The sequence below is a fragment of the Rhinolophus sinicus genome, chromosome 12, assembly GCF_057876585.1.
Source record: "Rhinolophus sinicus isolate RSI-liver-muscle chromosome 12, RSI-T2T, whole genome shotgun sequence".
In the NCBI taxonomy this organism is placed as follows: domain Eukaryota; kingdom Metazoa; phylum Chordata; class Mammalia; order Chiroptera; family Rhinolophidae; genus Rhinolophus; species Rhinolophus sinicus.
Window position 1 is genome coordinate 22,346,123 of NC_142512.1, and position 23,568 is coordinate 22,369,690.

The 23,568-nt window shown below is 40.5% G+C and overlaps 1 protein-coding gene across 12 annotated transcripts in view; it reads left to right on the forward strand.

Annotated features, from left to right (window-relative positions):
- The first annotated feature begins 5,686 nt into the window (after positions 1-5,686).
- The window catches only part of NF1 (neurofibromin 1), a 209,195-nt gene continuing 191,313 nt past the window's right edge, over positions 5,687-23,568 (forward strand). For 4 of the 12 annotated variants that reach the window (XM_019750681.3, XM_019750685.3, XM_019750687.3 and 1 more), the window contains exon 1: positions 5,688-6,137. In XM_019750681.3, coding sequence (XP_019606240.2) covers positions 6,078-6,137 — 60 coding nt within the window. In that variant the 5' untranslated portion in view covers positions 5,688-6,077. Of the gene's footprint in view, positions 6,138-23,568 lie in introns of all 12 variants that reach the window. The other 8 variants (XM_074320817.2, XM_074320818.2, XM_074320825.2 and 5 more) reach the window with 5 other exon arrangements.

Sequence of the window (23,568 nt, forward strand, 5' to 3'; positions counted from 1 at the left end):
GCTGCACACACCTCTTTTGCTGTAAGGAGGTTTCTTTGGTCCAGTGCTATGTTGTACAGGATCCCGGGTCAGTGGATCAAATATTCTGTAGGCCCTTAGATAGTGGTGCTGGTCTAAACAAACAAACAAACAAACAAACAAACAAACAAACAAACCCAAAGAAACAAAAAAACTCTGTGGGCAGGAAAACCAAATCTGTGCCCGGAATGGGTGTCTATTCTAGTCAAGACAAATTACTCTTCCTTCCATGGTAGAAGAAGTCAACCTGTCGTCAATTGGCTGGTTGGTTTATTTGAGGGATGATGGCGCTATATCAGGGACTCAGTGTTGGTCTCTGTTGCTGGCCGGTTGGGCTCTTGGTGGCATCAGTAGTTAGATCAGCCGTGGTGAGCGGGAGCCCATGCTGTCGGGCCCACGCATTATCTCCATCCCTGCTACAGCAGCTGCTCTCTACGTGTACCCTAATCTCTGACGTTCTCTCATGCATCCTAATCTCTGGTTCAGATTTTTAAAAATGTAGAATCTTAGCTAGGTTGGTGGGGGCAGTCTTAGAAGCTTCCACTTGGCTTTCCCCACTATGACAGCTCTCACTCCGCAGGCCAAGGAGCTGACGCAGGGCTTCTGCCAGTGACTAAGTACGTCTATACTCATTATATTCAGGGAGGACTAGAGGACTCATGGTTACATCCATACCTGCTGGAAACCCAGTCATCTTTAGTCATCAATGGTTTGGGGTCTGAAAACTGGCTCCGGTCTGGAAACCAGGCAAGGGATTGTGACTTTTTACGGGGGGAGGTTCCTTCAGCTTCCTCCTCATCCATCCTTGAGTTTTAAAAGGTATGTACATCATCCCTGGGGCCTGCCCAGCTCAGTTTCTATTCACTATCTCCAAAGGGTCGTGTCCCTTTGGTTGCTGCTTGATTCTTGCCACTAATAACAATGACATTTAATGTTGCTTCTGTTGGTTAAGCCCTGCCACCTGGTCTCTAGTTCTTCAAGATATTGTCAGGCCTGTTGCTATCAGGGAAACTAGCTCTGTAACAGTATCTCCTACTACCAGCCCTGGCCTAAAGAGGGGAGCCACCACTGAGCTTCTGAGTGATATTAATGAACCTTTCACTAGCACATTCCTTGTTCCTTGTGACATTTGGCAGAGTGGAGTCAGCTGGTGGGATGTACATAGTATATCCACTCTAGCATGCCCCCTTCTCTGAGTCTTTTGCTTCCCCTCTTCCACTGTCTGCCATGACGGCTCTGGCCTTACTATTCTGCCTAGGGTGAGCCATTGCTTTCTCCAGGCTTCCATGAGCCCTCTTAACAACCTGTTAGCAGTGTATCCTGGGGGTCTTTCCAGGATGTAAATACTATAGTACAGGGACATGCTCATAGCAACAAACTCTGCTTTGTCTAGCGTTATGCTCCCCTCCACCCACCCTCCCCAGTCTATTAGCACCCTGGGACCCAATCCCATACATGCATATGTATGTTCCCAACTTCTGCAGATATATGTGTATATGTGTGTGTGTGTGTATACATACATATATATATATATATATATATATATATATATATATATATCCAAAAATATATAATATTTTAAGAGATGTTATCTATGCTCAAGCAGTAGTTCGTTGTAATCAGAAATATTTGGACGCTGATGGTAACCACTTTGAGCACCTCTTGTAATTGCAGAAGTCAAACGTGACTTGCATTCATCTTTTGTTATTGGTGTATACTGAGTATTACAATTTTAATACAGTTTTTTCCTCTCTTAAAATGTGTATACATTTTTTTGGCCATATATATATATATATATATATATATATATATATATATGCTAGGTCCTTTAGTTCCTTCAGGATATATAGTGCCTCTCCGTCTCTCCTCTGTTGGCAGGTCCAGCATTTCCTCAGCAGGGTTATTTTGTGACTTGACCTTGGAAAGGTACAGGTAGATCCTAAGGCGGGTATGTGTTGCCTTGCAGGGTAGATACTTTGTTTTCAAGCAAGGGGTGGGGTGGGGCACTTATGCAAACCCAGAGTTCTGAGTGACATGGGGTTTTAAGGTTTTAAGTGCATCAACCCGGATGCCCCATCCAAAGTGTCAGAATCCCACTTCTTCCAACCATGGCCCTGACCTTGGCATAGCAGACTTGCCGAGCTGAGAATTTAACCTCTTTGGAGTTCTACTGCTCTTATGATTAAGTCGTGGGTTTGGTCCTCAAACTTTTTGCTCCCCCCTCCGTTTATATATGCCACTAAGGAGGCACTCTAGCTTTCATCCTTAGCCTTTAATCGGTGATTAATCACCTCAATTTTTCATTGTCTTTTTCCGAAGCATAGATTTACTCCATCAATAGCTATCCGAGCTCATAGTTCTTGAATTGCCATTTTCCCCATGTTTTAAAAATGCTTGATAGAGCATCTACCAGTGCATTCTTGCACCGGTATTATGTCCTACTCACCTACTGTGTTTCCCCGAAAATAAACCTAACCGGAAAATAAACCCTGGCATGATTTTTCAGGATGATATCCCCTGAACATAAGCCCTAATGTGTCTTTTGGCGCAAAAATTAATATAAGACCTGGCCTTATTTTTGGGGAAACTTGGTATCCCATCACTGCTGCTGAAAGTTTTAACAGATGTACTGCTCCAGCATGCCAGCCAGGGCCTATCAGGGATTCACCTGCAGGGGTCTCGCTGCCACCTGGCCAGCAGGTGACTCAGCACTGGATCAGACCACACTCATGGGACTAATTGGTTTGATTCAGATTCTCTGGAAAATCAAGTCTGAGATGGAGATTTGCAAGCAGGAAAATGTATTAGGTAACACCTTTGGGGTCAACGCTGTGCAGGAGTGAAAGGCGTAGGACTGAGCAGAAAGAGAAGCTGAGCTACATGCAGTCACAGCAAAGGCCTCAGCCAATCCCTTAGGACCTGATCCCTTAAGGAAGAGCCCTTCAGGTTGGTCTGACCTTGAGGCCTGCATCTGCCAGTCATTTGTGCACACTTTCCTGGGGCTTGGTGGGACCTGGCTCGAGGCAGCTCTCTCGCTGAGGGCAATTCCTGGAAAAGGATTCGGTTGAGAGCTGTTGGCCACTGACATTCCCAGCAACTGGGGAAATGGGCACCTCAGTCCTGGGGAGTCCTATGTTCCTTCCTATGCTGGAGGAGGGGGGAGCGAGTAGAATGGAGGGAATGCTACTAGAATGAGATGAAGAAAAAATTGGCAGAGAGTGTTGCATGACCAAAAAACAGAATGAATGAGAGAGATGCATTTTAAAATGACATCAAACACTAGTAGTTGCCCTGAAATCTCTTGTGTTAAACAGTGAAGAATGGGGGATGTTAAGATACAAATCTAATTCCGTTCTACTCAGAAACATTGTATGTCTTTCCATTAGGCCAGAGGTAGTCAAACTGGTGCTCCATGGGGGGAAATTCAGATAGCACACACATTTTGTTTGGCTACAATGTGTAAAAAAAATGCACATTGATTGCCACTGTGTAAAAATTTGAAGAGTTTAAATGTAAGTTCAGACCTCCAGCTTCTGTTGAATAGGGGAAGATCTAGCAACACTGTGTCAATATTCCTACATGGCAGTGATTGACTAGAGTTGAGTGACAGTTGTCCCTTTAAATGGGGGGATGTGCTCCTTAGTTCACCAGAGTCTCTATGCATTACCTTCTTTGGCATTTTTGGTTAGAATTCCTGCTATATACTCTGCACTGCCTAACACAGCGCATGTTACATATAATAGGAGTTTGGGCGCTGGATATTGGTTCAGTGGAACTGAATGGATTTAATTGGAGAGGAAGCTGGAGTGAAGTGTAGATCTTCAGGTGTAATGAGAGGCTTCCTATCCTGGGGGCCAGTGCAGATGAGGATGAATTAATGACGTGGTGGCTGGAGCCTGAGTAAAGCTGGAAGAGCTGAGGGCCAAGGCCTGAAGTGTGGATGTCTTACCTTAGAGTTAGAGAGGAATGGGGAGTCAGAGAAGGAACCAGAGAAGAAGGAGAAGCACAGAGGGACCACAGCCATGGAATACCACTGGAGTCAAAGGAGCAGAGACTTTAGGCAGCTGCATCCAATCTAGCGAAGAAGATGAGGTATTCCCCTCTTCTTCCCCAGGCAAAAAGCCATGGCAACAGGAAAGTAATTAGGGACTTTCAGAGGAAGTATGAGAAAAAGAAAGGAAGATTGGGGGTCTGGAAGTTCAGCAGTGACGTAGAGGCAATGGATGCTCTCTGGGGTGAGCTTTTCCCAGGGGTCCTTGTTGCGGAAGGCATGGATGAACATTCACCTAATATCCTTTTCTTCAGTATTGTCATCATTTCTGTCATCAGCTAAAAGAAGTTAGCATTCATATCGCATCCTTAAACAATGGACTAAAGAACTATCTAGACCCTGTCCTCTTGTTCTAGTGGAATGAAATATTAATTGAATATGTATTTTGGGCCATCACCATCCGGCAGAAACGTCTCTTGTAGATTTTCTGTGGTACAATTAAAATTCTGGTTTTGCCCTGCCTTGTCACTCAGTGTCTTTCTATGGGGCCTAACTGGCTGTTAATTAGTGTGTGCTCAGAATGTGTAAACTCACTTTAACATTAGCCTAAGGAAAGTCTATTGAAGAAGAGACACTTAAAAGTAACCCTTTCCAAAGTTCATGTTGGAAATAAATAGATCATCCATTGTTTGGGATGTAATCCTTTTCCTGGAAAACTGGCGTGACCAATTCCACATGGAATCATTTCAAATCTGGTATTAGTATAGGGGACGCCGTGGTTTCAGGAGAGCTGCAGTCTGTTTCTAGTCTCCTTGGAGTCACACCCGCTGGGTTTGCATCCTGACTCTGCCACCTACCAATTCTGTGATTTCTGGCAAATTAAGGAACCTCTTGTGACCTCACCTCATCAGTTAGATGAGGGTGGTACCTACTGGAAAGGTTTAAATACCTATTGAAAGATTTAAATGGGATAATGAATGTGTTGAATTCATGCATGCGAAACTCTTCAAGGCTTTTTGAGGCTGGTGAAACTTGAATCTATTAACAACCGTGTCAAAGTTTTTATTAAGTTGTGTGTCTATCAGTTCAGCAGAGGACGACTGCACTAGGATTCTGGAGTCTGAATACTTGGACTGCCATTAGGTCTAGCATTGGGATTTAAGAGACCGTTAAAAAAAAAAAATCACTGACTCTCTATTGGCCTTACTTTTTCCGGTTTCTCAGCAGTCTACATAGTGGCTACGAAAGACCTGGAAAGCTGAGGTGCTGTGCCTTATTTTGTGTGTGTGAGAGTTTTCAGGCAGACGGGGGTTCAGCACAGTCTCCCCAGAGCAGCCTGAGATCTGCGTGCTGGGAGAAATGTTAGCCTCGGGGCGCCCTAACTTCCAACCCCGGGAGCAACCCAAACCCGGAGGCCGGCGTGGGGGAGGGGGAGCCTGCTGTGGCGTCGGGGATGGGAGCGGTGGTTCCCGGGTCGGGTCGGACTTTCTCCGACCCAACCCGGAGCCAGAGGCTGGGTGAGCCCCGCGGCGAGGAGGGACGCGCGCTCGGGGCCCGGAGGAGCTGGGTGACGTCACCTCCAGGACGACACGCTTTTTCATTAATGAAACGGGCCGGCGCGGGCGCATGCGCGGCAGGCCCCCTTTCCTCTCGCTTCCCCCTCCCCTTTCCCAGCCGCGCTCTCAATCTCAAGCTCGCTGGCTCTCCCTCTCTCCGGGCCGTGGAAAGGATCCCACTTCCGGTGGGGTGTCATGGCGGCGTCTCGGGCTGTGATGGCTGTGGGGAGACGGCGCTAGTGGGGAGAGCGATCCAGAGGCCCCCTCCCCTCCCCGGGTCCCCCTCCCCCGCCCCCCTCCCCCCGGCCTCCTCGCCAACGCCCCCTTCCCCTCTCCCCCTCCCGGCTCGGCGCAGAACCCCCATCCCCACCCCCGTGGGAACGATCGGAGCCTGCACTCCTCAGACCCTCTCCCCGACTCTTCCCTCACCTCAGCCCCCGCTCCCCGCCCTCTTCCCGGCCCTGGGCGCCGGCCGACCCGTCCCTCCGCCGTCCCCCGGCCGCGGGGAGGACATGGCCGCGCACAGGCCGGTGGAATGGGTCCAGGCCGTGGTCAGCCGCTTCGACGAGCAGGTAACGGGCCCGTGGCGAGCGGGAGGTGGGAACGGAATGGGGGTGGGGACGGAGTGGGTGCGGGGAGGAAGGAGCAGCCGCCTCCCCCGCGGCTGCCTCAGGCTCTGGAGGAAAGGAAGGGGGATAAGTGGGGGTGGCCTAGGGGGAGGTGCGGGGAAGGAGGGGACGGCTGGTAGCTCGGACTCCCCTTCCCTCCTAAATCGGGGAGTAGGGCCTTTTCTTGACCGACCCTCCTTCCCCTTTATCCCAGTCCATCCTCTTGCTAATAGGGATGAGTGACCTGGGGCTCTCCATCTGGATTTAATCATGACCCCCCCTTACTTTTTTTTTTTTTTTTGAACGGAGGTGGGTAACATTTAGGGGTTTCTTCTTCTCTCAGTGGATCTCCTAACTGGGGGTGAGTAACTGCAGGCACCCCAACGCCCGTCCTGTGTACCCCCAATAGGAGAACGATAACATCCCGCCCCTCCCCCAGTTTCTTCAGCTTCCTCTCTTGGAGGGGGAAGAGTAGAAGAAAGCAGGGAAAGCACAGGTTTTCTTACTTTCTGCTCCATCGTCTCAGCCTGTCTCTAGAGGTCCAAGTGCAGACACACACACACACACACACACACACACACACACACACACACACACAGCACGGTTTTCTTGATGCCCCACACGGGCGTCCCCTCACATCTGATGTGATAAGATTGGCTTTACATTGCTATTTGCAGTGGAAACCATGGTTCTTGTTCCCTCCTGCTTCTGAAATATTTTTCCCGTTTTTCCTTCCTTGATAATTGCCATTTCTCCCTTTATTTTTGCCAGCGGTCTGAGAAGGTGACTATCGCTTTCTTGAGGGAGCTTCTTGGGGAGTAAGGGAAGTGGGAGGAGAGTGGGAAAGTGGGAAACTGCATCTGAGCCACTGACAACCGAGAGCAAAGACAGCTGGGATGTGGTCCTGCAGCCGGATAATTCCGCTAGTGTTTTGTTATTGTTTGTAACTCTCACCTCTTGGTTGACAGAACTTTCATTGAGAATATTTGGGATGGAATAAAAAAAGTTTCATAGCTTGGGGAGGTGCCATTTTATTCCCATAGCTTTACACAGTAAATCCTAGGGCTAAGCAGAATGAATGCGCACGGAGCCTTTTGTCAATGGGAATTAGTTTAACTTTGTGTTGCTGTAGGTAATTGGGAATGGGTTAACGGGATGCTTTTTTTTGCAGCTGCAAGTCTGCTGCGGGCTTCCTGTGATGAGGGAGCTGTTTAAGATTGACTTAATCTTTTTTGTTTACTGGATATAATTATAAAACTGGTTGTGGGTGCTGAATGGAGGGGGAAGGAGGGCTCCGCTTTTATTTGATCCATAAACATTTCCTTACAGAACTCATAGTGTTTCTGACCTACCTAAAAGATATTTGGGAATAGGCAGAGGGATTGAAAAGAAATTTGAGAAGAGACTACATAGATAAAATAGAATTATGAAGCTGTCAGACTTGAAGGAGTTGTTTCATCCATCCTTCTGCTTCCAGACCAAAAAGCATGTAAACCACTGCCCTACGGATTTATCTGAGGAAGCAAAATGTTACCGCATATATTGGATATTATTGATAGAGCATTACATTTAAAACTTAATAGAAAAGACTTTCCCTGTATAATTTTTAAAAAGGCACACAGAAGAACTCCAAAACGGAACCCTGTAGACAGCATAATCTGGATGCAGGAAATTGAAGGGTTCACACCACACTTGTTCCCCAGTTTTTTATTAAAATTTCCCCCCAGTTTTTAAACTTTAACCTGTTGATTTGTAGGCTTACATGCCACATATGAAAAATATAGTTTTCTAAATTTTAAAAGAGGAGTGATTTTGATTATATGGCCAGTAATGTAAAAAAATGTTTCCTTCTTTTTGTCCCCAGTGTTAAAAGACCTTAGGCTTTGTTGTTTGCTTTGTTATGAATATTGTGGAATCAAACTCACCACCATCTGTTAAAAATTAAGGGCATAAGAGTTTTAAACAGAAGCATTCTTTATATATTCCTTATGTTGTAATTAAGGGAAAGATACATAGGACAAATTATTCCTCATATTTTTCTCTTACAAGGTTAAAGTCCATTGACTTTGAGATGCAAAAGTATAAGAGTTTTTAGTGTTTAACATAAGGTATTTATATACATTAATTTATTATAGAAGTAATAAATGTTTAATTCAAATTGGAGTTTACCTTGAGGTGGGAAAGTGAGAAAACTGAGGCACAGACAGGCTAAATGACTTTCCAAGGTCGTATAGCATACCTAATAACAAGAATCTCAATATGAAAAGTATTGAACGCTGGAAAATCAGGGATATTTTTACTGAAAAATATCTCATAGGATTAAAAAAAATCAATTAAGTATAGTTAGGAAGGAAGAGTTTACATTTTTATTGAGGGGAGAAAAAAGCCCTGTATGTAGTGAGTTATTTGTGTAAGAGTGTTAAACTGTTTCAACTATTTCTAAAAATTTTAAATTTTGCATACATTGTTCATACTTTGTTTCAATGGGTCCAGAGGGAGTCAAGCTGCTTCTTTTTATTACAGAGAAGATATATAGTATGTGGAGCCAGAGAGTATGTGCATATCAAAAGATGGCAACTTTGTTTATGGTTGAATGAATGTTTTGGTTGAACTTGTAACATTTGTGGTGATTCAAGCAGAAATGCATCACTAGCCACTGCTGATTACATATTGTACTCTGGTGGGTATTGCTCAGTAACTTGGTGCAGCAGACCCAGGAAAAGAAGTGGTAGTGTTCCATCTTGACATTTTGAGCTCAGGACATTTTTATCTACTTGTGTCCAAGTGGGTAAAATAAAATTCCTGTAACCTGCTGGGACTGCACATAAACCTGATATTTATGGGCTAAATTGAATGATTCTTAGGAATTTTAAAAATTACCACCTTGATTAGGGAGATGGCAGTTGCAAAGGTAGATGACAGAAAGCTGAATGTATCAGTGAATATCTTCTGCTTCTACTTAACCTACTTTTATGGTGCTCAACAGTAAGTTTTTAAATTGAAATTGGCAAATTTTAGGTGTGTAGCTTTCAATTGTGGTTCATTAGCCAGGTTAATTAACCAATTAGAGAGGACCTTCTTATATGCCCCACCTAGTTTCTGTAGGGCTTTATTTCTAAAAGGGAATAAAGGAAAACTGGTTATTTGAAAAAAAAAATTTTCTTCTTAAGAAATTGAACAGAAGGTATTCTCAAATGATTTGTTGCAAATATTTTCATTTAATCACTTACATTTTCCATATCTGGTCAAATAAAAATAGTATATAAAAAGCCCTCAAAGCATAACATTTTAAAGAACATGTTAGAGAGTAAACTCTGATTTTTGATTTGTAATAATAGCATACTGGCTGTTGTAAACTGAATGCTAATCAGATGTTCTTTCAATATGTGGTGTAAAATTCACAGTATAAAATGATTGGCAAGTGTCTTTGGAGTTACAAGCTACATGTTAATTGGCCAAACAGATTTGTAAAACTTTGACGCTGTTTTGGATTTAAAAAAAAAAAAAAAAAAAAAAAGGTATCTCCTAGCCTTGCTCTTAAAGCCTGGTCTGCCATTTTTATAAGGCTTTATTTATAAGTAGTTGAAAAGGAATACTTTTTTTGGCAGACGGTATTATATGGTGAGTGAGAAAAAATGCTTATTCTTTATCCTGGAACTTATCTTAAAAAAAAAAAAAGAAAATTCTTCCAACTGGTCCTCTGTGCTCCCTCACTCCTCCACCTTATCTAGCATCTAATTTAGTCTTTATGTGATCTCCTTCCTCTTCACCTTCACACTTACTAAGATTTCTTTTGTCTTAAACATTTGCTTGGTCCTATAGCTTTCTCTCTATGGACTAATCTTCCTTTTGTTGCCTGATACCTGCTGCCTCTAACGTTTATCCACCCATTTCTCTATAACTCTGAAAACGACTTTCTGCCTCAGCTTTCTTTCTGGATTATTGCTTTCTTGAAAGTGATTCCTTCTGGCAGAACAGTGGGTTTTGCTCAACTGTAATGTCACTGTGGTGGTCCATGCCCCTGGAAACCAGTTTCCGCTAATTCCAAGACAACATTGTCTTGTATGTATGCTTGCAGATCTTTATATGTTGATGTTCTCATTGACCCTTGGACAGATGTGCTTTCTCTAGCGTACTATGTTGCCCATCGCTGAACTGGGTTTCCTACATGGGAGTCGGAGTTTTGCTCTGCTCTTTCCCAGCCTCTGCCCTTATGCTAGCTAGCCATTAGATCTCTATGGATCCTAGATTTCCTCCTCTGTTGTGAAAGAATTGACTAGAAAATCTCTAAGGTTCTCTTTCTAGTTTAAATATTCGATGATTTTAATATTTTAACAGCATCTCCATGTGCCACAGCAGTCTCCTGGGAGCTGACCCCACTTAATTTACCAAACTGTTTCTCGTTATGCCTCATCACGCACCTATATTTCAAGCAGGTTGGCTCAGTCTCCTCTGTATGTTTCATGCTTATTCCTGCGTCTCAGCCTTTGTTTGTGCAGGCCCCTGAATGCTTTCATTCCCCCTTTGTGCTTTTCTAACGCCTGTCCATTCTTCAATGTGCAGTTCAAGCTTCATTTTTCATCCCGTGAAGATTTTTTTAGACTAAACTCATTGCAATTTCACTTCTCGGTGTGCTTGTTACCTGGGGTTCTGCAGAACCACCCTGTAAGGTTTCTCCCCTCAGGAGGGTTGGCTGAACACAGCATAGCCTTGTTTTCTTTTATCTTTTTATCCAAAAGAGTGTCAACTTTCTGAAAAGCAAGAAGCCTCTGTTAGAATTCACTTGTACTCACCCCAGTGCCAGCACCCCTGTGAGCCTACACTGTCACTGATGGGATGTTTCGCATAGGATTCTTAGTGGAAACGTAGACTGGCTAAAAGAAGGGGTAATTTTGGCTTTGTTATAAATGTAAGTAACCAAATTTTAATTTAGTTTTTATGTTAGCCTAGGTCTTATAAGTTAAGTGATATTTTAACTAGGAATAGTTTTTTTTTTTTAAAGAACGCTTTAAGGAAGAACTTGTATATGTTTATATTTTCTCCCACTGAGCTTATATATGTGTGTGTATGTGTGTGTGTGTGTGTGTGTGTGTGTGTGTGTGTGTATATGCTTTAAAAAATTTTTTTTTAATTGGGGAACAGTGTTTTTCTCCAGGGTCCATCAGATCCAAGTCACTGTCCTTCAACTTGCAACCTTATTGTTAAGAGCCTGCGCCTTACCAACTGAGCCATCCTCCCGCCCCCTCCGGCAGCTCGTTGTCCTGAATCTAGTTGTGGAGGGCGCAGCTCGCTGGCCCATGTGGGAATCGAACTGGCAACCCTGTTGTTCAGAGCTCACGCTCTAACCAACTGAGCCATCAGACCGCCCCAGAGCTAATATATTTTTTGAATCAAGTTTCAGATTTGATAGTCTGTCTTTGTGATCTTAGATTTGTTACTTTTGTGGCAAGTCTTTCCATAAGGAATTTTTTTTTGGCCATGGTCTGATAGGATAATGTGAAACACTTCGAAAAGTTTAAAATTATTCAAGTATAAGAGTTGTACTTTTTTTTTTACAGTTTACTGGTTATCGTTTTTTCAATAAATAAGGGAGATTGACTAGTCTTTAGATATTCCCCCTGTATGTACCTTGGCTGGTATATATCTTACTTTAGCATTCACTGACAAATACTTAGGGTACTGAGAGCATCCTTATGTAGCATATCATGGATGTCCGTAATTGATTTGTTTTCTTGCTTTATCATCTAATTTGTGGTATGTGTTATATATGGCTCTTCAAATTTGGGAATTATAATAGAAAAAAATGTTATAAGGTGTTCTGTGAATTGGGCCAGCAATATTGTTACATTTGATTTTAAATATTACTATGCTTTTTATTTGACTTAAAAAAATTTTTTTAATTATTTATTTTTTTGGTTACAGTTGACATTCAATATTATTTTATATTAGTTTCAGGTGTACAGCGTAGTGGTTAGACATTTATATAATTTATGCAGTGATCCCCTGATTAGTCTGGTACCCATGTGGCATTCTACATAGTTGCAACACTATTGACTATATTCCCTATGCTGTACTTTACATCCCCATGACTGTTTTGTAACTACCAATTTGTACTTCTTAATTCCTTCACCTTTTTCACCCAGCCCCCGAATCCCCTCCCCTCTGACAACCATCAGTAGTTCTCTGTATCTGTGAGTCCGTTTCTGTTTCTTTGTTCGTTTATTTTGTTTTTTAGATTCCACACATAAGTGAGATCATATGGTATTTGTCTTTCTCAGTCTGACTTACTTCACTTAGGATAATACCCTCTAGGTCCATCCATGTTGTCAAAAATGGTAAGATTTCATTCTTTTTTATGGCTGAGTAATATTCCATTGTATATATGTACCACATTTTCTTTATCAAATCGTCAATTGGTGGGCACTTAGGTTGCTTCCGTATCTTGGCTATTGTATTGACTTTATGACCAATAGGAAATTAGATTCTAAAATCTCCTCCTCCTCCTCTTTTTTTTTTTTTTGATTGTGTTTAGCATGGAGAATTTTGTCCTTAAAGAAAGGTTAGTGATATATTATAATACAGTAGCTAAAATGCTTATTTTTCATCTTTGTTCTTTACTCAGCCTGCTATGGGGCATTTCTGTTTTAGCTTTCAAATCTGGTGTTATGGGGTTCTGCATAGACTATTGTTGCATTATAACATGCTTTTAAGGGTGAGCATGTATTAATTAAAAACGTGTATTTTGCACATGTGTTCTTTAGGCCTCAGTCTATTTTTCCCTGAGCGTTTGTGTGTGTGTGTGTGTGTGTGTGTGTGTGTGTGTGTGTGTGTATAGACAAGGGGCAGGAGGTAGAGGAAGGCTCATTTTTAAAAGGAAGTTAGATGGTTGTATAGAAGTAGAGGGGAGGTTTGTGGTTAGCTTAAACTGTTAAAAGGCTTGGAATCAATACTGAAGTAGAATATAGGCATATTAAGCTCTTTCTTTGCGGAGGCTTGACTTGTATTTATAAAAGCATTGACTATTTCACCTGACATCTTTTAGACTAACCCATTTTCTTGGAGGTGGAGAGGGAACGATGAGGCAAAGTTTGTTTTGACCTTGAAGAATAGAAAAGGTCTTTTACATTTCAGTGACTGTGAATTAAGTTTAAGTTTCCAGTAACTTGTACATATCTCTATCCTACTATGTGGTAGAGCCTTCAGTAAACAGCACTCTCAGAGGTGGTGCTGAAGACAGTTTTAACATTGAGAATATAAGTACCTGGAATTGATAGTGCCCCTATTAAAGTCTCTATAGGTGGCTGCATATATGAGCACTTTACATGTTACATGCCCGTGATAGATAGTTGTATTCTTTGGTTCTCTGAGAGTGACTTTTGAGCCAATCACTATATGTATCATCCAAAGAGCTTGTGTTGAGACAGGAAAGCCCCAAGCTACTAGGGAATCCCATCCAATTATAATGAAGAATTGGAATTATCCTTTAAAACTTTACATATTTTTACTATAAATGGTACTAATTACTTTGCAATAGCATAACTTGAGGTGCACACTTCCAGATTGCATATTTTCTTTAAACCACAGCCTGGCAGTCTTTGGTTTGGCTTAGGGTTGCCACTATAGTCTACAAGCTGTTGCCTGCCCCTATTCATATTTTATAGCTTTGAGGGTCTTATCCTATTGAATTTCAAGAGAACTTCAACTTTTCTTGATGAAATCTTTCCCCTCTCCACTTCATATCCCCCAAGAAGGGTGGTGTGTCTAGTGCAAGAGGCATAGGGTTAATTTAGGACAGAGCAGGACTTTTAGAAATTGACTTTAAAGAACTTTAATTTATTATTAATCATAGTTTTATACCCAGATAATGACCTGGTGGGTAATTTTGCCTCAAAACAATCTCAAGTGACCTCTTTCTGTTAAATCATTGACAGCTTTTCTTGGGTCATCTTGGGTCATAGTATTATAGGTTGGGCATGAGAAACGACTCTTAACCACCTCAGGTTTCTGATGGCAGTGTACTATATAGTAGTAAGAAAAAGAGCTTTTGATTGTACAGTGTGGCCTTGGGCAAGTCATTTAACCTCTCTGAACTTGTTTCCTATGTTATCATCTGTAAAATGGGGATAATTCCTCTCCTACTCCCATCGTGGGCTTGTTTAATGTCTTAGGTATGAATCTTTTACATGAAAGGAAGCTGTACAGAGTTACAAAAATGTATTACCATAATTGTCATCCTGTGTAGTATTTTTTAAAAGCCACTCTTTGTAGTTTGGTGCTTATTATTATTTTTACTCTGCATGAGAAAAAATAAAACTAGAGAGGCAAAATAACTTGTTCACAATCATATGTAATTAATTGAGTTTAGAGTGTGGGTGTCTTAATTCTTAGAACAGTAACTTTTCAATAAATAGAGCTTTACAAAAAAGATCTAAGTTTCCTAAACAGATAGCACAAATATGTAAAGTGAAGAATGTATTATTGATTCTTCGCTCAAAAATGAAATGTTGCATTTTTTACCTTTTATGTTTATATAAGAGTATCTAGAAATATTTTTTGATCGGTCATATATTAGAAATAGACATGAGTTTTAAACATTATATTCTTGATCTCATTATATCATTTTTCTTTGCACCTTATCAGAGCTTCTCTGGTTAGGAGAAGTTGTAACATTGTTCCCCTTTTATTTAGTTTTATAACATTGCGTTTTATTCACTGTAGACTTTTAGTGAAGAGAGTTGAATTGTGAAAGTGAGAGAATAAAATTTGTGAGCATACCAATAGGAATGTACAATTATAGATATGAGATTATGTATTTGTTTTATTCTTTTATCTTGGCATTTCACAGTCCAGTTTTTGTAAAGTTGGTTTTCATACTCTAAGAACATTCCATTTAGGATTTGATTAAATGTGAGGCAACCTTTTAAATTTTGGTAGTATTTGAGTGCTTTGTCCTATTGGATTTCTAGGTAGTTCTGGTTTTCTTTTTTACTTGTTATGTCTACTTTTCCAGTGCCTCCCTACAAATACCCCTCCACCCCCCCAACAACTCTCAAATCATTCATTTTTGTCTTTTGGAGTCTCTTTCCAACTCTTCTATCTATACCAGTGCCTTTTACTTCTGCCCCAGCTCAGGGCTGGGAAAAAAAATGTTTTGTCTTTATGCTCTAGGCAGATCTTTCTTTTGGGTAATGGACTGAGGAGGGGGGAGAAGCTCTTGTATTTCCTGTTATGGTTCAGTTTTTGGCCTCCAATAACTGAATTTGCAGTTGGGAATGGGAGACACAGGAGATTTTGTTTCAGTTAAATGTTGGTAACAAAGATGAATGAAGACCCGAGCTCTGGTTTCTGCCCTGATATGAACTACCTTTGCGATGTTAATGTAAATCTCCTAAACTTTGAGCTGTTTCATTATCTATTAAACAGGAGAAATATGACCAGATAGCTCGAAACTTTTATAATTCTTAAAATGGATTGATTTTTGTTTATTTTTTTAGGAAAAAATAATTCTAGTCACTAACTGATAGTCATAAATCCTTAGTTAGAAGGAATTTGAGATTATTTAAATCCACGTCTGCAACAGTCCTGGCAGATGACTGTCCAACCTCTACTGGGACATTTATTTTAAAAAAAAAAAAAAAGTGGTAATTCATGTTTATGGTAGAAATATGAAAATGGCAAAAGCTCAAAAAATAAATAAAAGTCACTTATAATACCAAGACTCTCAGATAACCACAGTTAAAATTTTGGTGTATGTAATTAAGTGTGCTGATTCTGCAATCAGACCACCTGGGTTTGAATTCTCGGGCTCAGGTTCTACCAGTGCTTACTAGACCTTGGCTCAGATACTTCTTCAAGCTTCAGTTTCTCCACTTGGAAAATAGGGTCAATAATACTAATACAAACTTCACAGAGGTGGTTGTGAGATTTAAATTAGGAAATAGATGTAAAACGTGGCACAGTTTCTGGCACATGGAAGGAGCTCAATAAATGTTAGCTACTGTTACTACTGTTATATTGTTGGAATTGAATGGCATATATTGTTTTAGAATCTGCTATTTTAGCATAACAATGAAATGTGAAGATTTGCCCATGATTACATTTTCTTTCACATTATTTAAGAGTTTTAAGGGATTAGATGTATTTTTACTTTTCCTTAATATTTAAAAAATAAAATTTGAATTTTCTGTACTGAACATATATTTTTATAATCAGAAAAAACAATCATTAACAAAGTAAATAAATGTTACTTTATGAAATGTGACTAGACTGTATCGATGTAAGAAATTATAATTTTGGGGCTGCTGGATGGCTCAGTTGGTTAGAGCGCGAGCTCTGAACAACAAGGTTGCCGGTTCAATTCCCGCATGAGATGGTGGGCTGCGCCCCCTGAAACGAAAGATTGAAAATGGCGACTGGACTTGGAGCTGAGCTGCACCCTCCACAACTAGATTGAAGGACAATGACTTGGAGCTGATGGGCCCTGGAGAAACACACTGTTCCCCAATATTCTCCAATAAAATAAAATAAAAAAAAGATAATTTCAGTTTCTAGCAGTGTAAGGTTAACATAAGAGTAGGATCTGAATGAGATGAATATAAGATGATTAAAGTACAAGAGCTTGTTAAGGTGCCTTCAGCTGTCTAGGGGAGAGAGGACCGGGACGTGCCTACAAGAGCAGTCTCTTTGACAGGTCTATTGATTTTAGAGTTTTCAAGGATGGTTGTATGGTTGTACCACACAAATTTAACCAGTCCCATTAGGTTAAATCCTTGTTTTTCTTGTCTATTATAAATAATACTATGATACATAACCTATTTTGCTCTCAGGATGACCAGGAACACTGCATCTCATTCCATTAGTAGAATTGTAATTGTTAGAAACTTTTCCCTTAAATTGAGCCTCATCCATCTTATTAGATCAGTAAACATTTAAGTGTCTACTATTTGTAGTAGATGCCGAAGGAGCATTGTGGTAAATGTTGGGGAAATAAAGACAAGACATGGTTCTTGGTCTCAAGGAACCTGAAGTCTAGTAAGGGAGAAAGACAATATGAAAGTTATGGTGAGTACAGATACATAGAGTACAATGGGAGTGTGTAAGAGGAGCACTGAATTTAGACGGGGCAGTCAGGGAGAGCTTGTCAGAGAGAGTGAAGCCTGAACTAAGTTGTGAATCTTATAGGGTCTTATATGCCAAACTGAAATGTTTAAACTCTCTTTTGAAGGCTTTGGGCAAACACAATTTCATTTAATGGTTTCTCCTTTAGTGGGAGAGGTTGAAGAATATAATAAAGGGAAATGATGGTATGAGATGTCATAGGAGGTAGAATAAGATTAGGGATCTAAATTCAGGTGGCGGAATTAGAGACTGAGGTGGTAGAGAAGGAAAGAATGGGTTTGATTTATCACAGCTGTTGGGGTAAATGAGAGCTAGAGCAGGCAGTTTAACGACACTTAGCAATGTTGGGCAGTATTACGGTCACAGCTGAATTTGGAGACCATGTCTTTGTCATGGTCACAGCCACTAGAGTTGAGATCAAGATGAGTCGAAGGCCAGATGTTGGATTGGTACTCCACCTTGCCATTGGAGTTGCCTAAGGTTAGGGTTGCCAGATTTAGCAAATAGAAATATAAGATGCCCTGTTAAACATGAATTTCAGATAGACAACGAATAAATATTTAATGCGTTTCCCAAATATTGCATGGAATATATTTATACTAAAAAAAAGATGTTTATTTGAAATTCAAATTTAATTGGGAGTCCTGTATTTTATCAGGCAACACTCACCTAACTGATACCAGGTGGTAGTGGATGTGAGGTAGAGGAGAGAAACTGAGCAAGGAGCCCAATTGTTTTCATGATGGGGGAAATGTCTAGAAAATTGATAGGTGACTGTGACAGGTTTGTTAGTGAGTAGTACATGAGTCATGAGCCTTAAGAAATAGTGGGAAGAGTTGAAAAGTAGAATATGGCCTCCTCAACGTCTTAGTTCTTTTCCTAATTCTGTCCCTTGTTCCTAATTCTGTCCTCTATAACTCCTCAGAGTAATTTTGTCCCTTTACTTAATAATATTTGAAAACAAATCTTAAGTTCTCCCTAGATTTTTTTTCCAGAAAAATATACATTCAATTATTTCTTATAGGACATATTTTCATCTCATTTCATATAGGACAGCTCACCATTCTAGTGCGCAGTAATCAGGGATGCCATTTTTCATCCTTTCTCTCAATATTTTTGTATTTGAAGGTTTATGTAAGCCTTTAAAAAAATGCCTTAAAAAATGCTGACCTTCGGGTACACTATATTTTTGGTAGTCATCTGATTACCAGTACAGTAAACCTATCAAAGAATGTTAATTAGTTAATTGCTGTGTGCATGTCTGTTTTTTTTTAACGTTTTAGTATGAAAAATTTCAAACATACAAAAAGAGAGATGATTGCAAATAAATTCCCATGTACCCATAACCAGGCTTCTGCTCAGTTTTATGTGATCCATACTCTGACCCATTCCCTGCTCAACATCTCTCCATTATTTTCGAGCAATCCCAGTCTCATCATTTCAGCATGACTTATTCTCAACTCATGCTGACTTTAAGAGCTGTGTGATATGAAAACAGTACTCAGTTATGAATCAGAAGACTTGAGTTTGAGTTCTAATTTGCTACTGAAGAATGAGTTAAGCTGGGCAAGTCAAGCTATTCTGAGTCCTAGATTCCTAATGTTTTGAAGAGTGCGTATGTGGGTTGGGAGGGGACGTAATATTACCTGCCCTTTTTCACAGGGCCCTGTGTAAATCAACTATATGAGGTAATATATGTGAAAGTACTTTTGTAAATTCTAAACTTAAAGCAAAAGCATTTTACACAGGTCAGATTTCATTATTGTTAGTAGAGGTTCCTTTTATAAGTGCTTAGATCATCTGCATAATAATCAGTCTTAAAATTATCTGGTTGTTGACATCAAATTAAGTCCATAGTCCTGGAATCACCTTTTCACCTTTACCCATCCCTGTGTTTTGACAATTAGGGGAACATTTTCCATTCCCATTGTGGCAACTTTCTATTTTTCATGACTTCTCAAAGTTCACTGACAGCATTTCTCTTATCACATTTCTAAAATTTCTCCTGTACCCTTGGATTAATTCATGTAGACTTGAATTCAGATAAAGCAAGTAGGTTGAGTCTTTATGCTTTATCTAAGAGTTCTGATGGCTCTCAGCAATGCTCTTTTTCAAATTTGAAGATCATTTTGTTTTCTGCTAAAAACAATTAGGAGTAAAATTAAACGGAATAGTTTTGCTTTTTAATCTCCTTTTGGTATTATACCATGTACTCTAACTAGTGGTACTAGCCTTTAAGTATTTTAACATTTTATCTTTAAAGTCTATTTATTCTGAACTTCCAACTATTTTTATACTCTTCTACCAATTTGTCCATTTTATGTAGTAAATGTTCTTTCGTAAATGTCCTTATAAATACTGAGCTCTGGGGAAGGGGAGAGGAGGAACAATTGGTTCAAGCACATTAGTTTCTTTAGAAGTGCCAGCTTTACAAATCACTTAAGACTCTTGTTAAAAGTACAGATTTCCTGACCCTGCTGAACGTCTATGAGTTGTAGAGGTATGGACAATGGGTTGAAGTTTTAAAAATCTCCTCAGGTCATTTTGATATAAAGCTGGGTTTGTGAATCACTTCTGTATGATACACAGGGAAACTTTAGTTTCTGGGTAGTATTTAGTAGGTCACAGTACAGTCATCTATACCACTGTGACAAGTAGAAAAAAACTGGATACACTTTTAAAGTCATATTTTTAAAAATATTGGAGGACTACAGTAGTAATGAGGACTAGATGAATAAAATTTTGAGATAGAAGGAAGAGCCCTTTGTTAGGTGAGAAACAGATTGCTGACATTTGCTGATTCTGGACACAGACTGAAGAGAAAGGATGAACTAGAGGTGAACTGAGTCTTGCTAAAACTGCAACGTAGCTCTGACACAGTACAATTCCTGAATGGATTGAAATGATCAGCCTCTCTCATGCCTTTTGCCTAAGAGAGTAAATGAGAATTCTCTCTGGGAAGACATATTTTGGGGTTCTCTCATTTATAATATCTAGCATACAAGGAATAATTTCTAAAAATTTGAAAAGGTGGAAAACTGTGACCCATAATCAAGAAGAAAAATAAACTATAGAAGTAGACCCACAGGTAATTGAAATTGACAGGTAAGGACTTCAATATCCTAAAGGAACTATAGGAATTAATGGACAAAATAGATGAAAAGTTGGAGAATTTCTATGTAGAATTGGAATCCATAGAAAGGAATCAAATGGATAGTCTAGGAATAAAGAACACAATCAGGGGTGGCCGGTTAGCTCAGTTGGTTAGAGCGTCGTGCTAATAACACCAAGGTGACTGGTTCGATCCCGACATGGGCCACTGTGAGCTGCACCCTCCTTAAAAAAACAAAAACAAAAAAAGTCAATTGCTTAATTTCATTTATATGTTAATTAGAAAACTTTGGTGCAGGACTCTAGGACCTCATTCCACCTCATGTACTAATTTTCATTATTTAAAAAAAAAAAAGGAAAACAGGTCAATTGAATATATATTATTTAAGTTCCATGAGAGCAGGAACTATGTTTTTCTTGTTCATTGCTTTACTCCCAGGCCTTAGTACAGTTCCTGGCACATTAAAAAAAAACCAAAAAAACAAAAAACAAAAACAAAGCAAAAACATACCCCACAACAACAAAACCCACATTATCTGAAATTAATTGTTCATTGGATAGATTTAGTAACAGATTATACACAACAGAAGACAAGGTTAAAGAACTTGTAGACAAGTCAACAGAAAATATCTAGTTTGAAGCACAAGAAGATAAAAAAATGGAAAAAGTGTTACAGAACCTAAGACATATGTGGAACCCGAGTAAAAAGTCCATGTGTAGTTGGAGACTCAAAAGTAGAGAAGAGAGATTAGCATGGAAACAAATATTTGAAGTGATAATGTTAGGACATTTTCTAAAACTGATAAAAGACATTAACTTATAGATTTAAGTAGTTTAGCAAACCCAAAGCAGGATAAATACAAAGAAAAGTATACTTATTCATATTTTAATTGAATTGTTGAAAACTAGAGACAAAGAGAAACTCTTAAAAGCAACCAGATGGAAAGAAAATGATGCATTATTTTCAAGGAACAATAATATAAATGATGGCTGATGTTTGAACACAACTATGGAAACCGGGAAATAATGGAAAGACATTTTTACAGTGTTGAAAGAAAAAACTGCCAAGTTAGAATTCTATTCCCAGCAGAAATATTCTTCAGAAATAAGACATTTTTAGACAGAAGCTGAGAGACGTAATCACCAGCAGACATGTTCTGTAAGAATTACAAAAGGGAAATTCTTTGGGCAGAAGGGAAATGTCTCAAGTGGAAGGATAAAACTATAGGAAATAATGAAGAGCACCCAATTGGCTATGAGTAAATATACACCCACTAAGAATAATTACAGGGGTGGCCGGTTACCTCAGCTGGTTAGAGCCTGGTACTGATAACACCAAGGTTTCCGGTTCAATCCCCACATGGGCCACTGAGCTGCACCTTCCTTTAAAAAAAAAAAGAAAAAAGTAATTACACAAAAATATTGCTCTCCCCCCCACTCTTAGGAACTTTTTAAGAACTTTAGGAATTTTATTTTTTATTATTCTAAAATAATAGAGTTTCTACAGTTTTATTAACATAAATTTGCCATACAACAAAAAACTGCACACATTTAAAATGTACGGTTTGATGAATTTTGATATAATTATAATCCTGTGATCATATCACCACAGTCAAGGTAATGCACATATATCACTACACTAGTTTCCTCCAACCCCCATAATCCATTCTTAACCTCCATCCCATTCCTAGGTAACCACGGAGCTAGTTTGCTTAATGTACATACACAAATTGGTTTTTCATTCACCTGTTGATAGATATTTGTGTTGTTCCAAGTTTTCAGCTATTACAAATAAAGCTGTCCTGAAGATTCATGTATATAGCTTTGTGTGGACATATATTTTCTCTGGAGTAAATACAAAGGAATGGAATGGCTGATGGCTGGGTCATATGGTGGGTATGTGTTTGACTGTTTTTTGTTTTCTCAGAGCTTAGGTGCATTTATTCCTGTACAAATCATTACAAAACCAAGTCTGGGGTAGTTACCAGTCTCCACCCTCGACCCCAATGTGCAATGGCTTGCTGCTGGCTGCTTCCTCCTCCACTGAGCCCTCCCATTCCACAGCCTTTTCCAGGAAGCCCTTCACTCTTTGCTCTGGAAGAGCAGGGGGTAAACCTACCCCACTGAGACCCAGCAATAAAACAATAAAATGGTTGATATAGAGTGAGGGGATAGAACCCAGATGACACAGCTCGTGCCCCCCCCCCCCCCCCCCCCGACCTTTCCCACTTCTAGCTGAGGGGAGACTCTTGGATGATTGCAGCAGCTGCAGACAAAGGGCGCGTATGAAACTCCAGTTTGGCTGGGCTCCTCCCTTTCTAAGTCCTAAAGGGTCCTCCAACAGGTGAAAAGCCTCGCTGCTGGATGGCAGAAAAGGGGGCCTGGCTCTTTAAGAATCCAACTAATGGATCTGGGTGGAGGGGCTAAGAAAACAGCTGAAGGTTTGTCCTGTTCCTGTCAGAGTCCCCCAAACCCTGGGTAGTTTGCACAGAAATAACCCACAAGTTTCAGGAGGGAAGTGAACACCAGACCCCCAGGTGTTTGACTCCCCCTAGCAAAGGTGGTGGCTGAAGGCATGGAGTCTTAGGGAGAAGAGACCCACGGTGCTCAGTGGGGGAGGTAGGAGAGGGCCTCAGACTCCACATTAGAACCTGACACAGGCAGAAGGGTGCCCGGAGAGGGGGCAAGGGCTTTGTCCAAGGCCACGCAGAGTAGAGCTAAGACCCGGATGCTGGCCTCCCAACTCAGGGACCCCTCCCCCACAACTGCACAGGTGGCCCACCCCCAGCAACCTCTCTTTCTGGCTCTGGGAAGTGAGGGGGCAACGCAAAGTTCCCAGCTCCTCTGGACAGGACCCCATTGTCCCGGCCGATAGGGAGAGATTTAGGGTCTATCCTGGGGGTCTGATCCAAGTCCTCGTCTCCCCACGGGAGCTGAGAACCTGGGTCTGTGCTTCTCAGGCCTCCTAGTCCTTGCAGAGGCCTCCTGTTTAACTTTTTAAGAAGCTGCCAATCATTGTTTTCCAGAGTGAGGGTACCATTTTACAGTAGTATATGAGAGTTCTAGTTGCTCCACATCCTTGCCATGTTCCTTTTTAAAAATTTTAATTATTGCAATTCTAGTGAGTGTGAAGTGGTATGAGTGTATCATCATGGTTTTGATTTGT